The sequence below is a fragment of the Homarus americanus genome, unplaced genomic scaffold (assembly GCF_018991925.1).
Source record: "Homarus americanus isolate GMGI-L3 unplaced genomic scaffold, GMGI_Hamer_2.0 scaffold40856, whole genome shotgun sequence".
In the NCBI taxonomy this organism is placed as follows: domain Eukaryota; kingdom Metazoa; phylum Arthropoda; class Malacostraca; order Decapoda; family Nephropidae; genus Homarus; species Homarus americanus.
The window spans coordinates 5,000,587-5,021,517 of NW_024734615.1; the positions used below are offsets into that span (position 1 = coordinate 5,000,587).

The following is a 20,931-nucleotide window of genomic DNA, read 5'->3' on the forward strand; positions in this document are numbered from 1 at the left end:
CGAAGCCGACACTCACCGCTGAGCTGTGGAAAACCCGCTAAGTGAAAGTTCAGTTGGCAAGGCAATCACAGATGATAAAAACGCTAAGTGAAAGCGGTTGCTGGGTAAAACTGTACTGTATATATGTATATATATATATATATATATATATATATATATATATATATATATATATATATATATATATATATATATATATATATATATATATATATATATATATATATATATATATATATATATATATATATATATATATATATATATATATATATATATATATATATATATACAGTCAACCCTCACTTTACGCAGTCCCACATTCCGCGCTTCCACGCTTACTACGGTGCCCTGCCAGAACCCAGGATGCTCACATTCGCAGGGTGTACCCTACACGGGTGAAATACAATTTTTTATTTAGCTCATAAAATTCATACAAATTATCCGGCCAGAATATAATTTGCATTGCTGGAATTCTTACAATTTGATGATCATTTTGAATATAAACATCATAGATTTTGCATTAGACATAAATTTTAGATAAATGTTTACTCGAGTAAATATGTTATCTTTTGTAAAATATATGACATTTGTATTCAAAATATTCCTGGTCTTGCAAGGAATCCAGAATGTCAATTATATTATCCTAACTTTAGTTTGAGGTATTCTTTATTCATACCTGGTTTTCCCCAAAAATTTCTGAGGGGAAGCAGGAGTGTAGTGTAGAAGAGGGAGGAGTGAGTCCATTATTTGAATGGACATTAACTTGGCGATTGTATTTCTTATTTCTTTCTAGATATTGTGTGCATGTACCATCATAAAATTAAGATGTTATTTTACTAGAACATAGGTATTGTGTTGAAAAAGTGGAGTTTGGAGTCAGCTGGTCTCTATTTCATTTAATCCCATATGTTATGTTGAGTTCACTTTACGTACCCTGTGGGTTACATTAACCAGAAAGTGAGGGTTGACTGTATTTATTGTATATATATATATATGTATATATATATATATATATATATATATATATATATATATATATATATATATATATATATATATATATATATATATATATGTATATATATATATATATATATATATATATATATATATATATATATATATATATATATATATATATATGTATATATATATATATATATATATTATATATATATATATATATATATATATATATATATATATATATATATATATATATATATATATATATACACAGTATATATATATATAATTATATCAACATAATTCTGCCATTCAATGCCGGATTGTGATCGGGACGCTAACATTGGACCACAGTAGTCTCTAGATTTACAGTATTACAAAGTTTGCTCAACGGGCTTGGCGGCCGCGCCTAATGGGGACCACCCGTATCAATGAGGTCAGAGTAACGTTTTACCACCTACGGATACGGTGGTCCCCATTAGAGGTTCACGTGCCATAAGCTCGTGAAACAGGCTTTGTGTGAAATATAACAAAGTCTAGGACTGCTTTTAGTATCCTGGTGGTCCAGTGGTTAGCGCCCCGTCACAGTCATAGGCTTGTGGGCGTGGGTTCAATCCTGGTTGAGGTGTTAATTGTATGAAGTCCATGTGTTTATTGGGTTAATGAAATATATATATATATATATATATATATATATATATATATATATATATATATATATATATATATATATATATATATACATATATATATATATACAGTCAACCCTCACTTTATATGTTAATGTAACCTAAGGTACCGCTGAAAGTGAGAACGCAGAAAGTGAATAACATAACATACGGATTAAATGAAATAGAGACCAGCTGACCCCCAAACTCCACTTTTTCCAACACAATACCTATGTTCTAGTAAAAATAACATCTTAATTTTATGATGGTACATGCACACAATTAATACTTAAGAGAAATAGAAAATACAGTCGCTAGTTAATGTCCATTCAAATAATGGACTCAACTCCTCCCCCTCTTCTCACACTACACTCATGGCTCTTCCCTCTCTGAGAAATTTTGGGGAAAAACCAGGAATAGTAATAAATAATACCAAACTAAAGTTAGATAATATAATTGACATTGCTGATTTTGTAAGACCAGGAATATTTTGAATACAAATGTCATATATTTTAATAAAGATTACATATTTACTCAAGAGTAAACATTATATCTAAAGTTTGTATGTCTAATGCAAAATCTATGATGTTTATATTCAAAATGATCATCAAATTGTAAGAATTCCAGCAATGTAAATTATATTCTGGCCGGGTAATTTGTATGAATTTTATGAGCTAAAACAAATATCTTCATTAATTAAAGAAAACTATTCTTCACAACACTATCTGTCAATCAAAGTACCCCACCTTGCCTCCCTCTGCCAATCCAGATGGTCGGGTCCGTCCCCAACCTCCCCCACCCCCACCAATCCTCCCTTCAAGAGAAAGGTTGGGTGAAAAACTAGATTTTAACATTTAGTATTAAATAATACCTCAGATTAAAGTTAGGATAATATAATTGACATTGCTGGATTCCTTGTAAAATAGGAATATTTTGAATATAAATGTCATATATTTTGCACAAAAGATAACATATTTACTCAGAGTAAACATTATATCTAAAATTTGTATGTCTAATGCAAAATCTATGATGTTTATATTCAAAATGATCATCAAATTGTAAGAATTCCAGCAATGTAAATTATATGGGTCGGGTAATTTGTATGAATTTTATGAGCTAAAACAAATATCTTCAGTTAATAAAAATATTCTTCACACCCTGGTGCCAGGTGGTCGGCCGGCCCTCCCTCCCACCCCCCACCAAGCCTCCCTACCAGATGAATGTGTGGGAATGACTGTTTACCTTTTAGTAATAAATAATAAATCAGACTAAAGTTAGGATAATATAATTGACATTGCTGGATTCCTTGTAAGACCAGGAATATTTTGAATAAAATGTCATATATTTTGCACAAAAGATAACATATTTACTCAGAGTAAACATTATATCTAAAATTTAGTAATGCAAAATTATGATGTTTATATTCAAAATGATCATCAATGTTCCAACAATGTAATATATTGGTCGGTAACTTGTATGAATTTTATGAGCTAAATAAAAAAATTATACTTCACCCGTGCAAAGGGGTACACCCACAGCGGAATGTGAGCATCCTGGGTTCTGGCAGGGCACTGTGTAAACGTGGAAACGCGGAATGTGGGACCGCGTAAAGTGAGGGTTGACTGTACAGTATTACCCCGCTTACGGTTTCACTTAACGCGATTTCTCATATACGCGGTGCCTCGCCAGAACCGAACTTTCACTTTACGCGGTTCATCTACTCATATATGCGGTGAAGTATAATATTTTTTTTTTATTTAGCTCATACAATTCATACAAATTACCCGAAGAATAAAATTTACATTGCTGGAATTCTTACAATATGATGATCATTTTGAATATAAACATCATAGATTTTGCATTAGACATAAAATTTTAGATATAATGTTTATTCTGAGTAATATGTTATCTTTTAAAATATATACATTATATTCAAAATATTCCTGGTCTAACAAGGAATCCAGCAATGTCAATTATATTATCCTAACTTTAGTTTGAGGTATTATTTATTAAAATCTAGTGGTTTTCCCCCCAAAATTTCTCAGAGAGGGAAGAGCCAACAGTGTAGTGTGAGAACAGGGGGAGGGAGTTGAGTCCATTATTTGAATGGACATTAACTTGGCGACTGTATTGCTCTTGAGTATTAATTGTGTGCATGTACCATCATAAAATTAAGATGTTATTTTTACGAGAACATAGGTATTGTGTCGGATAAAGTAGAGTTTGGGGGTCAGGCCAGTCTCTATTGGAATTAATCCCTTATGTTCTGTTATTCCATTTACGCGGATTTCACTTAACGCAGTACCCTGTGGGTTCAATTGACCGCGTAAATCCGGGTACTACTGTGCAGTATTTTTTATTGTAACTTATTGATTGGTATTATTTTAAATTATTCCTCCCAGTGTTTTATACAGGTTGACAATCCCTTATTCAAAATCATTGGGGCCAGATGTGTTTCGGATTTCAGAATTTTTTACCGACCCAAATTGAGGCCTGGGGAACGAAAATGTAATAATAATAATAATAATTCATAGGTCTAGGTCATGTTCCTCACTTTGGAATTTTTTTTCATTCTTGTATTTCCTTATTACTGTACAGTAGTACCCCGATTTACGCGGTCAATTGAACCCACAGGGTACCGCGGAAAGTGAAAACCGCGTAAAGTGAACAACAGAACATATGGGATTAATTCCAATAGAGACTATTGTGACACAATGCTATTGTAATTATTTAAGAGAAATACAGTTGCCAGGTTAATGTCCATTCAAATAATGGACTCAAATCACCCTCCCCCCCCACCTCTTTCCAGCTCACTAGCTCCTACCTCTCTGAGAAATGTTGGGTGAAAACACTAGATTTTAATGTTTAGTAATAAATAATACCTCAGACTAAAGATAGGATAATATTATTGACATTTCTGGATTCCTTGCAGGTCAGGGAATATTTTGAATGTAAACTTCATATATTTTGCACAAAAGATAAAATATTTGTTTTGTGTAAACCAAATTTATACATTAGATCTAAAATTTGTATGTCTAATGCAAAATCCATGATGTTTATATTCAAAATGATCATCATATTGTACGAATTCCAGCAATGTAAATTATATTCTGGTCGAGTAATTTGTAAGAATTTTATGAGCTGAAACAAATATCTTCAGTTAATAAAAAAAAAAATATTCTTCACAACACTATCTGTCAATCAAAGTACCCCACCTTGCCTCCCCCCCTCCTCACACTCACGCCAGCTGGGTCGGTCCGTCCCAACCCTCCCTACCAGATTGTAATGGGCCCCTGTCTCATCAACAGAACATATTATATAAATGGGTCAATACATCTGATATTATATTCAGATTCACCACCCTGTATCTTTCCACTGGCTATGAGGTGACATGTTCAATGCACGTGATAAGGTGTGCCCACTGGAAGCTACTTCATACTATGCTGAGTAAAGGCATAATTAGCCGGCTCTGGCCACCTGAAGCGAGCAGTAGTTTGATATCCTTGACTAGAGGAAGACGTTATTTGAGAGCCGCAGTGGATGGCTCCGTCTTCCCTCGAGGGGGAACGACGTACCCATACCGTTCTCCCTTGATGGGTCACAACTCATGAGTCGCTCACAACAACTTATATCGTAAGGACGGGACCAAACGTTTATAAGACATAAACGCCGTCCCTTTCTCATTCACTCCTATACAGTGAGACTTACAGTCGATCTACACTCAGGAATTATATATACAACCCTTTTATAATAAAACAAGGAACTACCGTTTGGGTTTCGTTACTTAAACCCAAATAATAAATATATGTGATCGGCCTGGTTAATTGCACAAGCAGCCGATTCAAGAGAAACGTTGGGTGAAAATACTAGATTTTAACTTTTAGTAATAAATAATACCTCAGACTAAAGTTAGGATAATATAATTGACATTTCTGGATTCCTTGCAGGTCAGGGAATATTTTGAATGTAAACTTCATATATTCTGCACAAAGGATAAAATATTTGCTTTGTGTAAACCAAATTATTAAAGTAGATCTAAATTTTGTATGTCTAATGGAAAATCCATGAGGTTTATATTCAAAATTATCATCATATTGTAAGAATTCCAGCAATGTAAATTATATTCTGGCCGGGTAATTTGTATGAATTTTATGAGCTAAAAAAAAAAAAAAAAAAAAAAAAAATACTTCACCGCGTATATGAGTAGATGCACTGCGGAAAGTGAAAGTCCGGTTCTGGCAAGGTACCGTGTAAATGAGAAAATGCAAAGTGAAACCGTGTAAAGCGGGGTAATACTGTATTTGTATTATTTTATTTTTATTATTATTATTTTATTATTATTATTATTGTATTATTATTATTATTATTATTATTATTATTATTATTTTATTATTATTTTATTATTTTATTATTATTATTATTATTTCATTAATATTAATTTGTTATTATTTTTATTATTATTGTTTTCATTATTATTTTATTTTTGTGAATTTTTCATTATAAATTTTATTTACTATGAATTATTATTATTTTCATTATTACATTTTTGCCCCGCAGGCCCCGATGTGGGTCAGTGACCTGTGCCCGGGTGGGCTAATCCCTGTTTAAAAAAAAAGGGGGGGGGGGGTATGTTTTGCTCCATTAAAAAACTTTCGGTTTTCGGAATTTTAGATAAGGGGTTGTCAACGTTTTTATACATTTAGTACATTCACCGGCAGATACGGACAATCGGCTTTTTCGGACAGGTGGTCCCCCCTTTTAGTCCGGATCTTTGAGGGTTCACTGTACGTATAAACTAATTTACATTTAGTTTTAATAATGAAAATTAAAAGTTATCCTCATGTGGCTTAATTGGACAATTATAAGTATTTAATGCAACAATATAAACAGGGCGATTCACGCACTGGTAACCCTGGAATTTCATTAGTACTGGTATAACTGTTATTCATGAATCAATTTACCCATCAGTGAATGTTCACTGTAGCAGTCCTCTTGAATGGTTTCAATCCCCAGGTAACTATTTTCCTTTAGGTCATCGATGGTATGAGGCTTACTTTGGAAACTTTTCCCAAAGTAGACTACCAATAATTGTATCACCTGTATGACAGCCATCACATAAATGTAGGTACAGCACTGTACTGTACTCTATTTACTGTAGCTCACTTGTTCGTGTAGATTCTGAGTCTGAGCTGCCAGCTGTGTAGTGTACTGTTGATAATGTACTACCACTTTAGACTTCTCTGCATGTGCCTGGGAGAGAGCTGCCTGAACTGCCTGAAGCTGTCTCTGGCTCTCCAGGTGGGCTGCCTGTACCTTTTCCAGTTGGGACTGTATCTCCTCACTTGTACCATCCCTCAGCTGGAAACATGTTGACACTATAAATATATCCTCGTATATAACACAAAGGCCTCATTTACAAGGGACTTCAACAATAATGAAACTGGTACCCAAAAGGGGGAACACTTTTAAAATAATCTAACTGCAAATAATGAAAGGAAAGCATTAACTATTGCAAACTCCGATACTGTATACAAGTGCAACACTACTAATCACTGTTAGGTAAGAATTATTTATAACTCATGGAGAGCTTCTATAGCTTTAACTAATCTTAGTAATATTATTCCTTAAAATGCACTTTTGTTGCCATTAGCAAATATTGATTATCCCTTACTTGCTGTACATGAAGCTGTGCCATCGCCAGCTGACTCTTGGTGTCAGTTAGCTGAGAATATAGTTTGTCATAATCATTAGTTTTCACACTCAGGCGTTCTGTTAACTCTGCAACTGAAGTTTTCAGATCTTCACACTGTTTACTGCAAAGATAATTTAAACCTAGAGTTAGCTAAAAGAAGGATTTCTTTTGCATATGCTGGTAAACTAATTAATAAGTATGTGCTGTGTAATGTCACTGTGAATACTGTACTGTATTTCTTCAATACCTAAATAATTTTTATATGTCTCCTGTCAGCTTACTAGCTTTTCAGATTCTGGTGATTATTCACTTCCTGGACTCTCAGCCTTGCCATGCACAGAAATATTAATGTACCTGACAGCATTTGGTGGTGTAAGTATATGAATTGATGGCCATTTTGACAATTAGCACAACAAGGGCAGGCTGTACTGTACAGGTATGTGCAATTCTACATACTTAGTTTTGAAATTTGCCATCTTGGCAGCATCAAGTTGCTTTGACAGGCTGTCTTGTGATGATTTGGTAGCATCTCGTTGTGAAGTAATATCCTTAAGCGTAGCTTCAACTTCTCCCACTCGTTGGCGTGATGCACTCAAGCGCCCATCTAGTTCTATAACTTCTCCTGAAACAAAACAAAATTATTAAATATTCACATTATATTGTTGATATATGGTTGAAAATTATCAAGTAAAGTCTATGGTTGATTACAGACTGCCACAGTACAGTGGGAAGCAGGGCAAATATTATTTCCTTGGTACACACAAAAATTATGGCCAAATTTTTCAACTACAGACAAAATTAATATGTTCCTGCCAAAGAGGGTACCACCCTATGAGAATGCACGATAAAAATTAAAATATTGTGTTAGTAAATAGTTTCTCAAGTGTTGAATGAGACAGTTGCACAATCATCTTACACTGACCTCCTTTCTGCTTCAGAGCATAATTGGCATGAGTAAGACTGGACTGCAGTTCTGACTTTTCTGACACCAAAATTCCAATTGTCTGAATATGCACTTCCAGTTGTTCCCTGAGGCTTTCCACTTCTCTTACGCCTCCACCCGCAGTAGAGTTTAAGATGCCACGAGCAGCATTTAATTCAGCTTCTGACCTATCCAGTTGAGCTTTCTGTATTGTAATGGTAGTCAAATTTATTAATGCATTCTTGAAAGAAGTTCACATAAAATGTTCATTCTTTCTTTGAAAACTATTAAATTAATATGCACGTGTATGAAAAAAGACACACACACACACAAATAACCAACAGGAGAAGAGAGTTCGTGGGATCAATTGTCTGGTCTCCCTAAAGTTCTCTTAAGACACATCCAGACCTACCAAACAAACATGAAAAAGTTAAGGCAAATGGTTGTTGGCTATATAAAGACGGAGGCTCAAGCATCATTTGAATGTGAATGAGCACATGTGAATGCGTTCCACTGGTGAGTCTCTTAGTGCTCAGCAGATTCATTGGTGCTGTGGTTATTGTTTATAGTAATAATTCCATGGATGCTTCTGGTCTTTTGGTTTATCATCTGTCAAGTGTGTTTATGTGTGTGACACCATCGGAGGCAGTGTGTGTGTGTGATGGCTGTGGATCAGTTCAGTCTTGTGTTCTAGCACAGGCATGGATTATCAGGAGGGCAGTCCTTGTTGTTTGCCTTTGTAACAGACTTGCTGCTAAGATTGATAAACATCCTTAAATAAACCACAATTACCGGGTATTTGCATACCAAGAATACGATACAGTCAGAAGTATAATACTGTACACAAGTAACTTTTTACAGAACCTAATGAGTAACGTTCAACCTTCTCACAGTCAGTGGAGATGAATAGGTACCAGAAGTTGGAGCTCAATAGTTAAGTGTCTGCAAGGTCAGATATAAAATGGGATCAGGGGATGAGTGACGGCTGAAGGTCATGAAAGTCACTGGGCACACCTGTAACACCAAAATTGGCTACAACTTTCATAATTATTTGGGCTCTTGACACACAATGTGTCTATGGAAAGTTATCGTGCAAACACCACCACTTCAGCATCTACCTGAAATTTTGGTTGAGAAGTTTTCAAAAAGGCAATGATAAGCAGTATGTCTGTGTTGTTTTTTTACACAAATTTGTACTACTTTTCTGAATAATCTTCATTGAAACTCCATCTGCGGGAAGCAAAGCTGGAAAAATACATCAGGCAGAGACAGTGGCGCACTGGGTCAAAAATTTCTACCGGGAAAACTTGTAAAAGGGCCCACTCAAAAGGGCCCACTTAATCCCAAAATGTAATCAAAGGAATCAAATAAAAGTAAAGGTTTTAAGCAAATAAAATGTTACATCTATTCAATATTGTTGTATTAATTTATGTTAATGCGTGCATAATATAAATACTAGAAAATTTTAATAATCTTATAATAAAAACCCTCCTCCTAGTCACAGGCTTGGCATTTGACATTATTAGGGACCTGCCACGCTTTGCTATAAACAGATGAAATGTACCGGGAACTTTACCCCCACACACTCATCATTCTCTCACTTTATGTAACTTGACAAAACCTATAACCCTTCAGGCTTTTACGCCCTTAATGTACGAGTCATAAAGGCAAGTATGAACTTTGCATACTTCCCAGATGGGCGCTGTAAACGCTTCTGCGCTTCACCTTGCACAGGATGTAAGGGGGTGCCCAATAAACTAGCCCCCTCGGGGGCAAATCTGAATCTTATAATAAAAATGAAAATCTAAATCATAGAACAACCAATATGAGTAATTTACAAAGCATAATTTGAAATTGTTTTCAAAGTAATGCATAATTAAAATTGGAACGTTTGCATTTTTTAATGTGTGCACATATCACTAAAACAGTCAAAATTCAGTAATTTACAAAGCACAAATCACCTAGACAGCAAGCAATCTAGAAAACTGTGTCGATTTTTTTCACAAGAAAAGGAATAATATCATCCACAGAAATTTCAGAAAGTAAATCTTTTTCGATGCTCATGAGCATAAAAGTTTCAAGTAGCTCATTTGATAGCGAAGAGCGTAATCGAGTTTTTACAATTTTCAACTTACTGAATGCGCGTTCGCAACTGACTTGTGTGAACGACAGGGTCAAAAAAATATTTGTAAGCTAAGAAAAATTCGAGTATGCAGATGCGTGCAAAGAATACCTAAATAGGATACGGAAACAGCAAAGCAGGCACTTCCTACATGACTTTCCAGAAGTACAACGTGAACCTGAAATTACATCAAATTACACCAAAATAGAGAGAAATAATTAAGCTTTAATACAATATACAGTATAATGTTCATATTATATTTATTGACGAATTGCTTAAAAACAAAAAAAAAACAAAACCGGAAGAAATTGGATAAAAACGGGCTGATTTGACCATTCTAGATCTATATCCGAATCTGCATGTGAATCCAAATCTTCTGCAGTCCCCACTTCACTAATATCACTGAAAAACACTTCCACACACTGTAGATCTACATCTGATTCGTTTTCATCGTCAAAATTGAAATTATCAATAAGCGATCAAAGAAATTGAAATGTGCTACCTGTTTGAAATTCACGTTGGAAAACAGCTTTTGTTCAAATTAAGATAGAGTGTAAACAAAATTAGATATAAACATCCGGTTTTTGGTAAAAATAAACAGGAAATCTCGCCGAGATTTGAATCACTAGACGATTGTAAACACATGGCGTAGTTTCAGGTCGCATTCGGGCGCATTGGTACGGACCTAGTAATGTTGCGTTCGGTCGCATTAGGGCGGATTGAGTTAATATCTCATAAACCTCATATCTCTTTTATCTTTTTTCCGCTATTTCCAAAGTGATGGACCATCACTTTGGGGTCCACCGGCAAATTTCAGGGTATATCGGTGGGCCAGTCCGCCACTGTGCAGAGAATGAGGGAAGGGATAAGGGAAATATGGAGAACAGACAAGATATGTAATGACAGTATGACCTTGAGTCTCTTTTCTCATTGCCATCCCCTAAGAGAAAAGCCTCCAAGGAGAATGCAGTGTTGCAGATACATGACTCTACTCAATGCTCTTTTACCCTGCCAGTGATATTGATTCCACACAAAGTTTTACTCCCAGATACAATTAGCATACAAATAAAATTAAAGATTCTCAATTTAGGGCACTGCAGTTAATAACACTGTGCATCCCATAGACTTTAGACCTGTACCCTAAGTGCAAACACGCCAACTGGTGTGATGGTATTTCCAGGCACTATCTTGTAAAGCACAACAGAATCTTTTGAGTCATTGCCTGAAATTTTGGATTCGTTATGATTATTAATGAATGATAGCTCAAAACACTATCTACAACCAAGTAATGAGGGATCAGACTCACTATTTGGGTTATGTATTGTGCCTGTTGCTGAGATGTTTGAGACTCCTGTTGTAGGAAAGCTGCCAACTCAGCATTTCGTCGTTCGAGTTCAGATATCGTTGAATCGGACAAGGCTGGTGCTGATACAATATGTAAATATAGGATAATTAAAAGTTAATGCCCCAGTACCGTCAAATATTACACCTTTTTCTCATATTTTTCAAGTCTCTCCTAACTCCTCCTTTTCAGTTGTTTGCTAACCCTAAACAACCACCAATTTATTATAGGTATGAAAGTTATTTACAGTCCAACAATTTTTCCTAAGAAGAATGTTTCTAATAAGAGAATGGCTACTTTGTCCAGGGTGAATATACTGTGCCATATTTATAAATCATGAACTACTGCACTGTGCTGTACTGTTGTACAGGGGGTCCCCAACTTATGAACATCCGACTTACAAACACCCGCCGATACAAACGGGGTTAAACTTATATTTACGGTATTTTATCATTATATTTCTTCTTTTTTCTTAAATTAAGTGATTTTAGATGTATATAAGGACTTGGGCTATGATATAGTGGGATTTTAAACATTGTTCTGTAAGTACGGTATGCACATAACATGTGCTCCGACTTACGTACAAACCCGACTTAAGAATGTCCTCAGGAACAGAACCCATTCATAGCCCAGGGACCCCCTGTACTGTACTGTTCTAAACTATATTTTAGCCAGAAACATTTTATAATAATGTTTTATGTTGGTTTCCATTCCAACAGAGTACAGTACATGCAGTGTATCCTGAGGTCATTAAATGACTATCTTTTGAGTAATCAACTCATTTCCTCACTCACTTATACAACAAGACACACACATACACTATACTCTGTCTATTCCTCAATTTTCACTCACAGCACAATACTGTAGACCTACACTCACAATCCTGAATCCATTCACTCAATCTTATTCACAAAACAACATACTCCATGATCTGATTGGTCAATAATGTTCTAATATATAAGCATTCCCCCAGTTATTCTTACTCTAACAAATTGAACCTCAGTAATGCACTCATTCCCCTGTTGCCATTCATAATGATACAAGTTCATCCACGTACGTGTAATTTATTCATTCCCCCAGTCACTGATACCAAACTACTCTTTGTATTGTACTCATTCCTTTATCATCAGTCATAATGATACAAGTTAACTCTACATAAAAATAAAAACCCTTCCTCTACTAACATTTATAATGTTGAGTTGATCCTTCATAATGTGATCTTTTCCTTCGCACTTAAAACTACTAAGCTGTACTGTATTACTCTAACCATTTTCCCATACTGTACTCATCATCATCAACATTTACAGCCAATTTTCCATAGTCACTGATAATAAAACAAAACAACTGTACACATTCCCATTATCACTAATAACAGTCACTGCTCTTTCCACTGTAATGTAACTATTTCTTCACTTTCATGTAATAATCCTACAACAGGTCATGTGTGTATCATTCTAATCTCTAATCCTTTATCATGCCCAAAATTAACAGTCATCACTTACTGGAATTTATACAGAATATCCTTACTCATATTTCCTAAATAATATATCACTACAGTATATTAAACCTATATCCTTATACAGTGGTCCCTCGGTTAACGAGCACAATCCATTCCAGCAGGTTGCTCGTTAACCAAAAATCTCGTTAACCAGAACCATTGTTTCAATGGGTTTTTGGGTAATTGGTTCCAGCTCACCGAAAATTGCCTAAATTCAACAAAAAAGGTAGAAAGGTACACTTACTTTGAGGTGTGTATGTGTAGAAGGCTCCTGGATGATGATGATGATGTGAATTTGAAGTGGGAGGTGGAGGAGGAGAAGGGAGAAGAGAAGGAAGTGGAGGTGGAGGAGAAGCATTTTACTGCTTCTTGGCAGGTGAGTCACCTTCCATGAAAATGTCAGGAACCTCTGGACTGAAATTTTCTCCACCATGAACATCCTCTCTCCTTCTTGAAGTGGAAGGCTGAGGGCTAGCATCATCCTCTCTCCTTGAAGTGGAAGGCTGAGGGATAGCATCTTGTTCCCTCTGCCTTTTATTGAAGAACATGTCAATTGTGGTCTGTGGGGCATCTCTCCTCCTCACCATTAACTTATGTTTCAAGGAGACCATTGAGTCCTCAACATGACACAAAGTTAGTTCAGTTTTTCCACATCTGGGTGCTTTGAAGCCAGTTCCCTGAACTTCTCCCAGTGGTAAATCACATCATTCAACTCTTCAGTTGACATATGGTCATCACTTTCAATTTCCTCCTCACCATTGTCAGCCTCTAACATCTCATCCAGTTGCTTCAAGTCATTAGGAGTAAGTTCCTCCTCATGAGACATCACAAGCTCTTCCACATCATCCTCTTCCACTTCAAGGCCCAATGACTGACCAATGGACACAATCTCCTTGTCCAACTGTGTGTCATCCTGAAATCCCTCAAAACCATGGACTACTGATGGCCACAGTGCTTTCCATGAAGAATTGAGGGATCTAGTGGGGACTTCTTGCCATGATGACACAATAAATTTTACAGCCTCCAGGATGTTGAATTGTGTCTTCCAGAACCGTTTCAGTGTTAGTTCAGGATCAGTGGAAGTTGCCTGATGGCACCTCCTAAACATTTTCTTCATGTACAACTTCTTGAAGTTGCTGATCACATTCTGCTCCATTGGCTGTATGATTGATGTAGTGTTGGGAGGCAAAAACAACACTTTCACAAAGTCAAATTGATACTCCAAAGTTCTGGCAAGTTCAGTCATGACCAGGAGCATTATCCATGAGGAGAAGAGCCTTTAAAGGGAGTTTATTGGTGGTTAGGTAGCTCTTGACACAAGGGCAAAACACCTCAACAGCCATTTCATTAAAGAGCTGTCTTGTCACCCATGCCTTACGGTTGGACTTCCAATAAACTCCAAGCTTTGCTTTTACCACTTGCTGTTGCTTGAACACCCTGGGGTTTTCAGAGTGGTAGACGAGCATAGGCTTCAGTCGGAAATCCCCTGAAGCATTGGCACCAAGCAGTAGAGTGAGACGGTCTTTCATGGGTTTATGCCCAGGTAAAGAGGCTTCATCTCTGGTGATGAATGTTCTTTTGAGCATCTTTTTCCAGAACAACCCAGTTTCATCCACATTGAACACTTGCTGTGGAAAATAATTTTCTTCTTCCATCAGTTCTTTAAATTCCACTAAAAACTTTGCTGCTCCTTCTTTATCTGCACTTGCAGCCTCACCATGCCTAACAACACTGAAAATGTCGCTTCTTTTCTTAAATTTTTCGAACCAGCCTTTGCTGGCCCGAAAATCTTCAAATTCTGTGCCTGAAGAACCAGGTTGATTTGTCTTTAAATGTTCGTAAATCTCCCTGGCTCTTTCACAAATGAATTCAGTAGAAGCTGAATCACCTTTCATCTGTTTTTCCCTAATCCAGATGAGAAGTAGCCTCTCAGTTTCTGCAATTAGGGATCTACTTTTAAATACTGGTAGATTTGTCTCACTTTCACTTCTTTAAATTTGTCTTTCTGTGCAAGAATTGTTGACACAGTTGATGTCGACATGCCATATTCTTAGCATAGCGCATTTATTCTAATTCCTTCTTCATGTTTTTTTATAATTTCCTGCTTGGTTTGGATTGAAATCACTTTTCTTGATCTCTTAGGCCCCATGCTGGATTCAAACAATGTCAATGCATGATTTTTTAAGTTAAACTTGCTGTAAATAAAGAATATTTTCTTTAAAATAACACTGCACTGCGTTATATATTGTCAATATGTAAAATAAATTTCAAAATGACCAATAATTTGCTTGGAAACACAGAAAAAAAGCATTAAGTTGAAGAGAGTCTCAAGCAAGATGTTACCACCACTGAAAACAGAGAGACACTAACGCTTGTCTGGTGTGTTAAAAGGCTGGATGGCACGCCAGAAACTAGTTTCTTTACCTTCAATTATGTTCAATAATTGTTAAAATTACTAAAAAAATTAATATTAAACTTTTAAAATTATTGAATAGTATAAATGTCTTGATATTTACTAAAATAGTAAGGAATTTAAGCCCTATAACCGATTACTGTATTGGCGGACTAATACTACAGCTGGTTGACCGCCAAGTGCAAGCGAAAACTTGTTGAGGTCGGCTCGTAAGAAACTCGTTAATCGAGGGATTGCTCGTTAACCGAAGTTAAGAATCTTATGGGAGGTAACTCGTTAACCGAAATCTCGTTAACCGAGGCGCTCGTTAACCAAGGGATCACTGTAATTCATTGAAGACCAAGACATCATTGTACTGTACATATTACCCCATTCTTCCACATAAAGGTAGGTCATCACAAGTAAAACATCTTTTTATACCCTTGTTCCCTCACCTTTACACATAAGATAAAATGTCAAAGCATTTTACTGTACTGTACCTGATTCTTCACTCTCGCTCATAAGACCGCTGAGTTGTAGTGAGATCTGCCGTAAACTTTCTGAGGAAGACTTCAATACTGGCTCGCCTTGGACCTCACCTGTAGATATGTGTATTGCAGTTGTTACACTTGCGGTTGTTTCAGAACTAACTGAACCTTCCCTCTCAAACGAATCAGAGGAAATTTGCTGTTCATGTGTTGCATCAAAGTCACTGGACAGAATCTCTACCACTGGCTCATCTTTTGGCAGATCCAATATAACTGGAGTTGGAGGAATGACTTGCTGAAGAGCTGTTGTACTTTCTGCTGTATTAACTATATGTGCATCAGGTTCTGATGATTGGATGAGCGTCATGTTTGTGAAATCTTCATTTTGTGGTAAATTTGGAGATGTGCTTGCTATATCTGAACATGACTGGGTAGTAAATGCATATGGGTCATGGTTAGAAAAACCATTTTCCACAACTGGAAGTGGATATGAGGCTGCCAGTTTCATTTCTTGATTATTTTCTTCTCCATTTGGTAATTGTGCTTCTTTATCATCCTCAATTGCAGCTTCACTGATTTTAGTGCAATGGCTTTCATTTTCATCTTCTAAAGTTGATAACACTTCAGGTAATTCTAACCTATTTACAGCCATTTGTGTGGTGTCTGTTGTTGTGAAGTGAGATCCTCCAGCTTCTGTCTCTCCTACATATCCAGATGCTGGGTCAGGAGTGCCAGCACTATAGATTTGAGATGTTGCATTTGATGCATGGATTACATTCTCACCATTGGTTAAATCCTGTGACATTGACTGTATATGAGATGAGACACTAGAATCTTCTCTGGGGGCTGCATCCTCTGACATTTCTGTAAATTCCTCAGAAGCCAAATCAAGTGAGGATGCATGTGATGACAGAGTGCCTGCTTCTGACAATGGACTTGACTCTTCCGTAACACTTCCCTGTAAAAAATTAAAATATGTATGTAAAACCCAAAAAGACAATAATGGAAATGTCCTGTCCCCAGTTACAACTGTTGTATTATACAGGCTCATATCACCTGAATAGATCCAAGAAATTTGTAATGCACTCCTAATTCAAGTGTACCTGTATTTTAACAATGTGGGTTGTTTCTACTGTTATGATAAACTACATGAGTTTTGTGAAGTGGATTTGATAAAGGGAAGAATATGTTCAATAGATGGCACTGGCCATCAGTCAAATATCTGATGTATAGGACTTGACATTCCTAGTACACAGTACAGTAGTATGTACTGTATGTGGATCTCTGTGATTGATACTGGTCAGGTGGGAGACCTGGTGAGTTTCAGAGTTAGTTGAAGAGTAATAGCTGTGAGGTCAACTTATTGTTGCCTGTCTCCCAAACCATAAGTATATTTTGTTGTTGTACTACTGATGCTCCAGAGTGATAAGGTAGTACAGTATATTGTTGTCTTTAGGATTTACTGTTAAGGTGGGATTTGCTGAACTATTTCTGACATCAGGTTTTTATAGATTTTGTATAAAAATTTAAGTAATCAGCTATTTAAATTTTAGCTTCAATATAATTTTCCTTACTTTTAGTAGAAAACTGACCTTGGTGATCTCTCGGAAATATATTGAAGAGTAAATTTTGTTGGAAGGGTCAAATAACCACCTAGTATCGTAACAGAACACATTAAAATACTTAGAACATTTATTTTAACATATGAAAATTGGAAACATATTTATGTTGTAAGAAGTGTAGAGACACTTGACATTATAAATGTCTCTGGAACTGACCAGTGCTGTAGCATCATTGGCAACTGAATTATATACAGACACAAAGGTAAAGAAACTTTAATGTTTGATATATAGATTATAGGCTTGCAGAATAAATATAATGCCAGCAACATACACAAGTGAGTGAACACATTACACAAGTAAGATTCTCTCTGTTATAACTTGCCTCCACATCTGGTGTGCCTTCTTTGCTGCTGCCTTCAATCACCCGCTTGGTGCCTTTCTTCTTCTGGAACTGTCGTAACTGTAAAAAAAAAATTATATAAATATACAGTAATACCCAGATTTACGCGGTTCTCGTTTACGCAGTACCTCGCCAGAACCGCAATTTCATTTTACGCGGTGCATCTACTCATATACGCGGGAAGCAGCACGGGCAGGATGCGCACAAGGTCGCCCAGTCATCAAAACATTACCGAGTTCTTCACCCGCCACCCACCACAGCCGACCCAAGTCAGTGATAGTGAGGATATGGACTTATATGGACTTTGAGGGGTTTGACAAAGAGGCCCTGCAAGCCTATGTGGTGGATAGTGATACAATTGATACAAGTGATACAGGTGAGGGCCAATAATCTGCCCTCTGCCTCGGAATCAACCCCCCCATCCCTGTGTGCTCAGCCATCTTTTCTACTAATGTAAGTGTTAAAAAAACTAATATTATTGATATTTCTCTTAATTATTAATTGTGTGTGCATACCATCATAAAATTAAGATGTAATTTTTACTGCAACGTAGGTATTGTGTCTGAAAAAGTGGAGTTTGGGGGTCGGGCCAGTCTCTATTGGAATTAATCCCATACTGTATGTTCTGTTCACTTTACGCGGTTTTCACTTTCCGCGGTACCCTGTGGGTTCAATTGACCGCGTAAATCGGGGTACTACTGTAATCAAATTAGTACATGTGCACTCCAGCTTTGCACTAACGTCATTTATTTCTATTATGTTTCTTTTAGTATGGTGTGTGCATGTAAATGGATGAAAATAAATGAAGAAATCTATGTAACTCTACCCAAAAATACAGTGAAAAACTTTTTTTTATAAAATGTACTTCAGTACTGTTCACTAATGTACAAGAATTTTTATCTCTTGAGCAAAATATATGACGTTTATATTCAAATTATTGGCTGTCTTGCAAGGATACCAGCAATGCAAATTATAATCTCCTAACTTTAGTCTGAGATATTATATAAGATAAAAACTGTAAGCCTAAAAGCCTGGCTGGGGGGGGGAGGGGGGAGGGAGGGAGGGAACCAGCCACGCCACCCAGCGAGGGGTTGGGGGGTTGAGGTGATAAGTTTGAGGCGAAGGTCTCTGTGTGTTTATTTAACAGTCCTACTAAGCTTCTCTCATTTGTTTAACAGTTAACTGTTAAACAAATGTTAATCAAGAATTCCCCCAACAACACAATTGGTTGCATTTATAAAGTTCCTTGCAAGGAATGTAACCTGTTTCCTCCCTACCTTGATAATGAATGGACCAAAACAGTCCCTTCCAGTGTAAGCAAATGGAGCCTTTCCAGGAGTAACACGGTCTATTGGTAAGTCAGCTTGCCTTTGATGCTGACTTCTCCAGTTGTTCCGTCGGCACACTAAACAGCGTCGTATGATTCTTTCAAGCAAGCGTCTGCCCTGGGGAATTCAATACCTTTGCCTCACACACGCCATCGTGTGTTCTCGTCCGGCATGTCCGGCTCTCTCTTCGTGCATCTCCCGCACTATGATTTCGGTGATGTGGTGGTCTCTAGGCAGCAAGATGCCTAACATAACATTTGTTTATATGTCATCATAATTATGTACCGCTTGCGGTAACAATAATAATAAATACAAGAATGAAAAATCAAAAGTGAAAAACACGACCTAGACCTATGAATGATTATTATTATTATAATTTTTATTATATTTTCGCCCCCCAGGCCCTGATGTGGGTCAGTGATATATGCCCGGGTGAGCTAATATTATAAAAAAAAAAAAAAAAACTAACCATTCTGAAAACCGAAAAATTCCAAAATCCGAAATGCCCCTGGCCCCAAGGATTTCGGATAAGGGATTGTCAACCTGTATCACGAATTAAAATTGGCTCAGAATTTTTCCAGAAAAATTCTCTCGATTCCAGGTCTGTGAACGAGTTTCCGGGGTTGAAAATCAGGCACATTTTCTGAAAAAATTCTTAGGAGGTTCTGAGAAAATTTCTCCAAATCTCTCCATTCTGTGCCTGGGATTAAATTTTCAGGGAGTTCCAAGAGATTGCATCATGCTCCAATGCATCACCACGTGCCAGACACATGGGTGGCCAAGCTGCTTGGATGTTTAGTTCATAGTCTGCTGCCATTATAGAAGACTGGTCTCTCGCTAGCTGCTGTTTTTGCATATATTTTGTTGTGCAGTGCTATACAGTCAGCCAAAGATCCAGCGACCCCAGCCTGGCAATACTTGGTAAAGTAAGGCTGTATGTAAAGGTGATTGTGATTGGTGGATCTATTTTTGGCTGTATCACTGTCAGGATAAATATTAAACAAACCAAAGGTAACATTTTTATAATAATAAACTATTCATCATTATTTTAGATCGTGAGAAGTTTCCATATGGTCATATATTTGCTTAAATAATGAAGAAAATTATACTGTATTATTGAATTGGCAACTCAGCTACAACCACAGCTGCCACAAGATTCTCATATCAAATTTTTATTTTAAATTATGACTTTCAGAAGAGCAGACAAGGTCTAGAATAAACCATATCAGGATATTTTTTTAAGTATGACCAACAGAAAATTTACACCAACCTAACATTTCATCTCAACCCCAACCTAACCATCAATCACTACTAGGCATCATCAACCCTAACAAATTCATCGATAACTGTGTTTGGTGTCTATTCTTTAGTAAACCATAACTTAACCTAACATGAACTTACCTGGACAAACACTTTATGGGCACCAATTGTCTCTTACTGTTATACGTAGCAAGAAGATTCTGGCCAAGTTTCGCATAATAATTCCAATGTGTGCTCCCTTCTCCTACTTTGTGATTTTATGTGCCGTTAATTTATTGGGCTAATATG

The 20,931-nt window shown here is 36.5% G+C and overlaps 1 protein-coding gene across 2 annotated transcripts in view; it reads right to left on the reverse strand.

The window, feature by feature from the left end:
• LOC121870389 (golgin subfamily A member 2-like) overlaps window positions 1–20,931 on the reverse strand; it is a 69,298-nt gene that overhangs the window by 44,097 nt on the left and 4,270 nt on the right. For both annotated transcript variants that reach the window (XM_042372212.1, XM_042372211.1), the window contains exons 2-8: window positions 18,038–18,115; window positions 16,106–17,051; window positions 11,680–11,798; window positions 8,252–8,456; window positions 7,786–7,951; window positions 7,309–7,450; window positions 6,801–6,995 (exon numbers count right to left, since the gene is read on the reverse strand). In XM_042372212.1, the coding sequence (XP_042228146.1) occupies window positions 6,801–6,995; window positions 7,309–7,450; window positions 7,786–7,951; window positions 8,252–8,456; window positions 11,680–11,798; window positions 16,106–17,051; window positions 18,038–18,115 (1,851 nt within the window). The remainder of the gene's footprint in view (window positions 1–6,800; window positions 6,996–7,308; window positions 7,451–7,785; window positions 7,952–8,251; window positions 8,457–11,679; window positions 11,799–16,105; window positions 17,052–18,037; window positions 18,116–20,931) is intronic.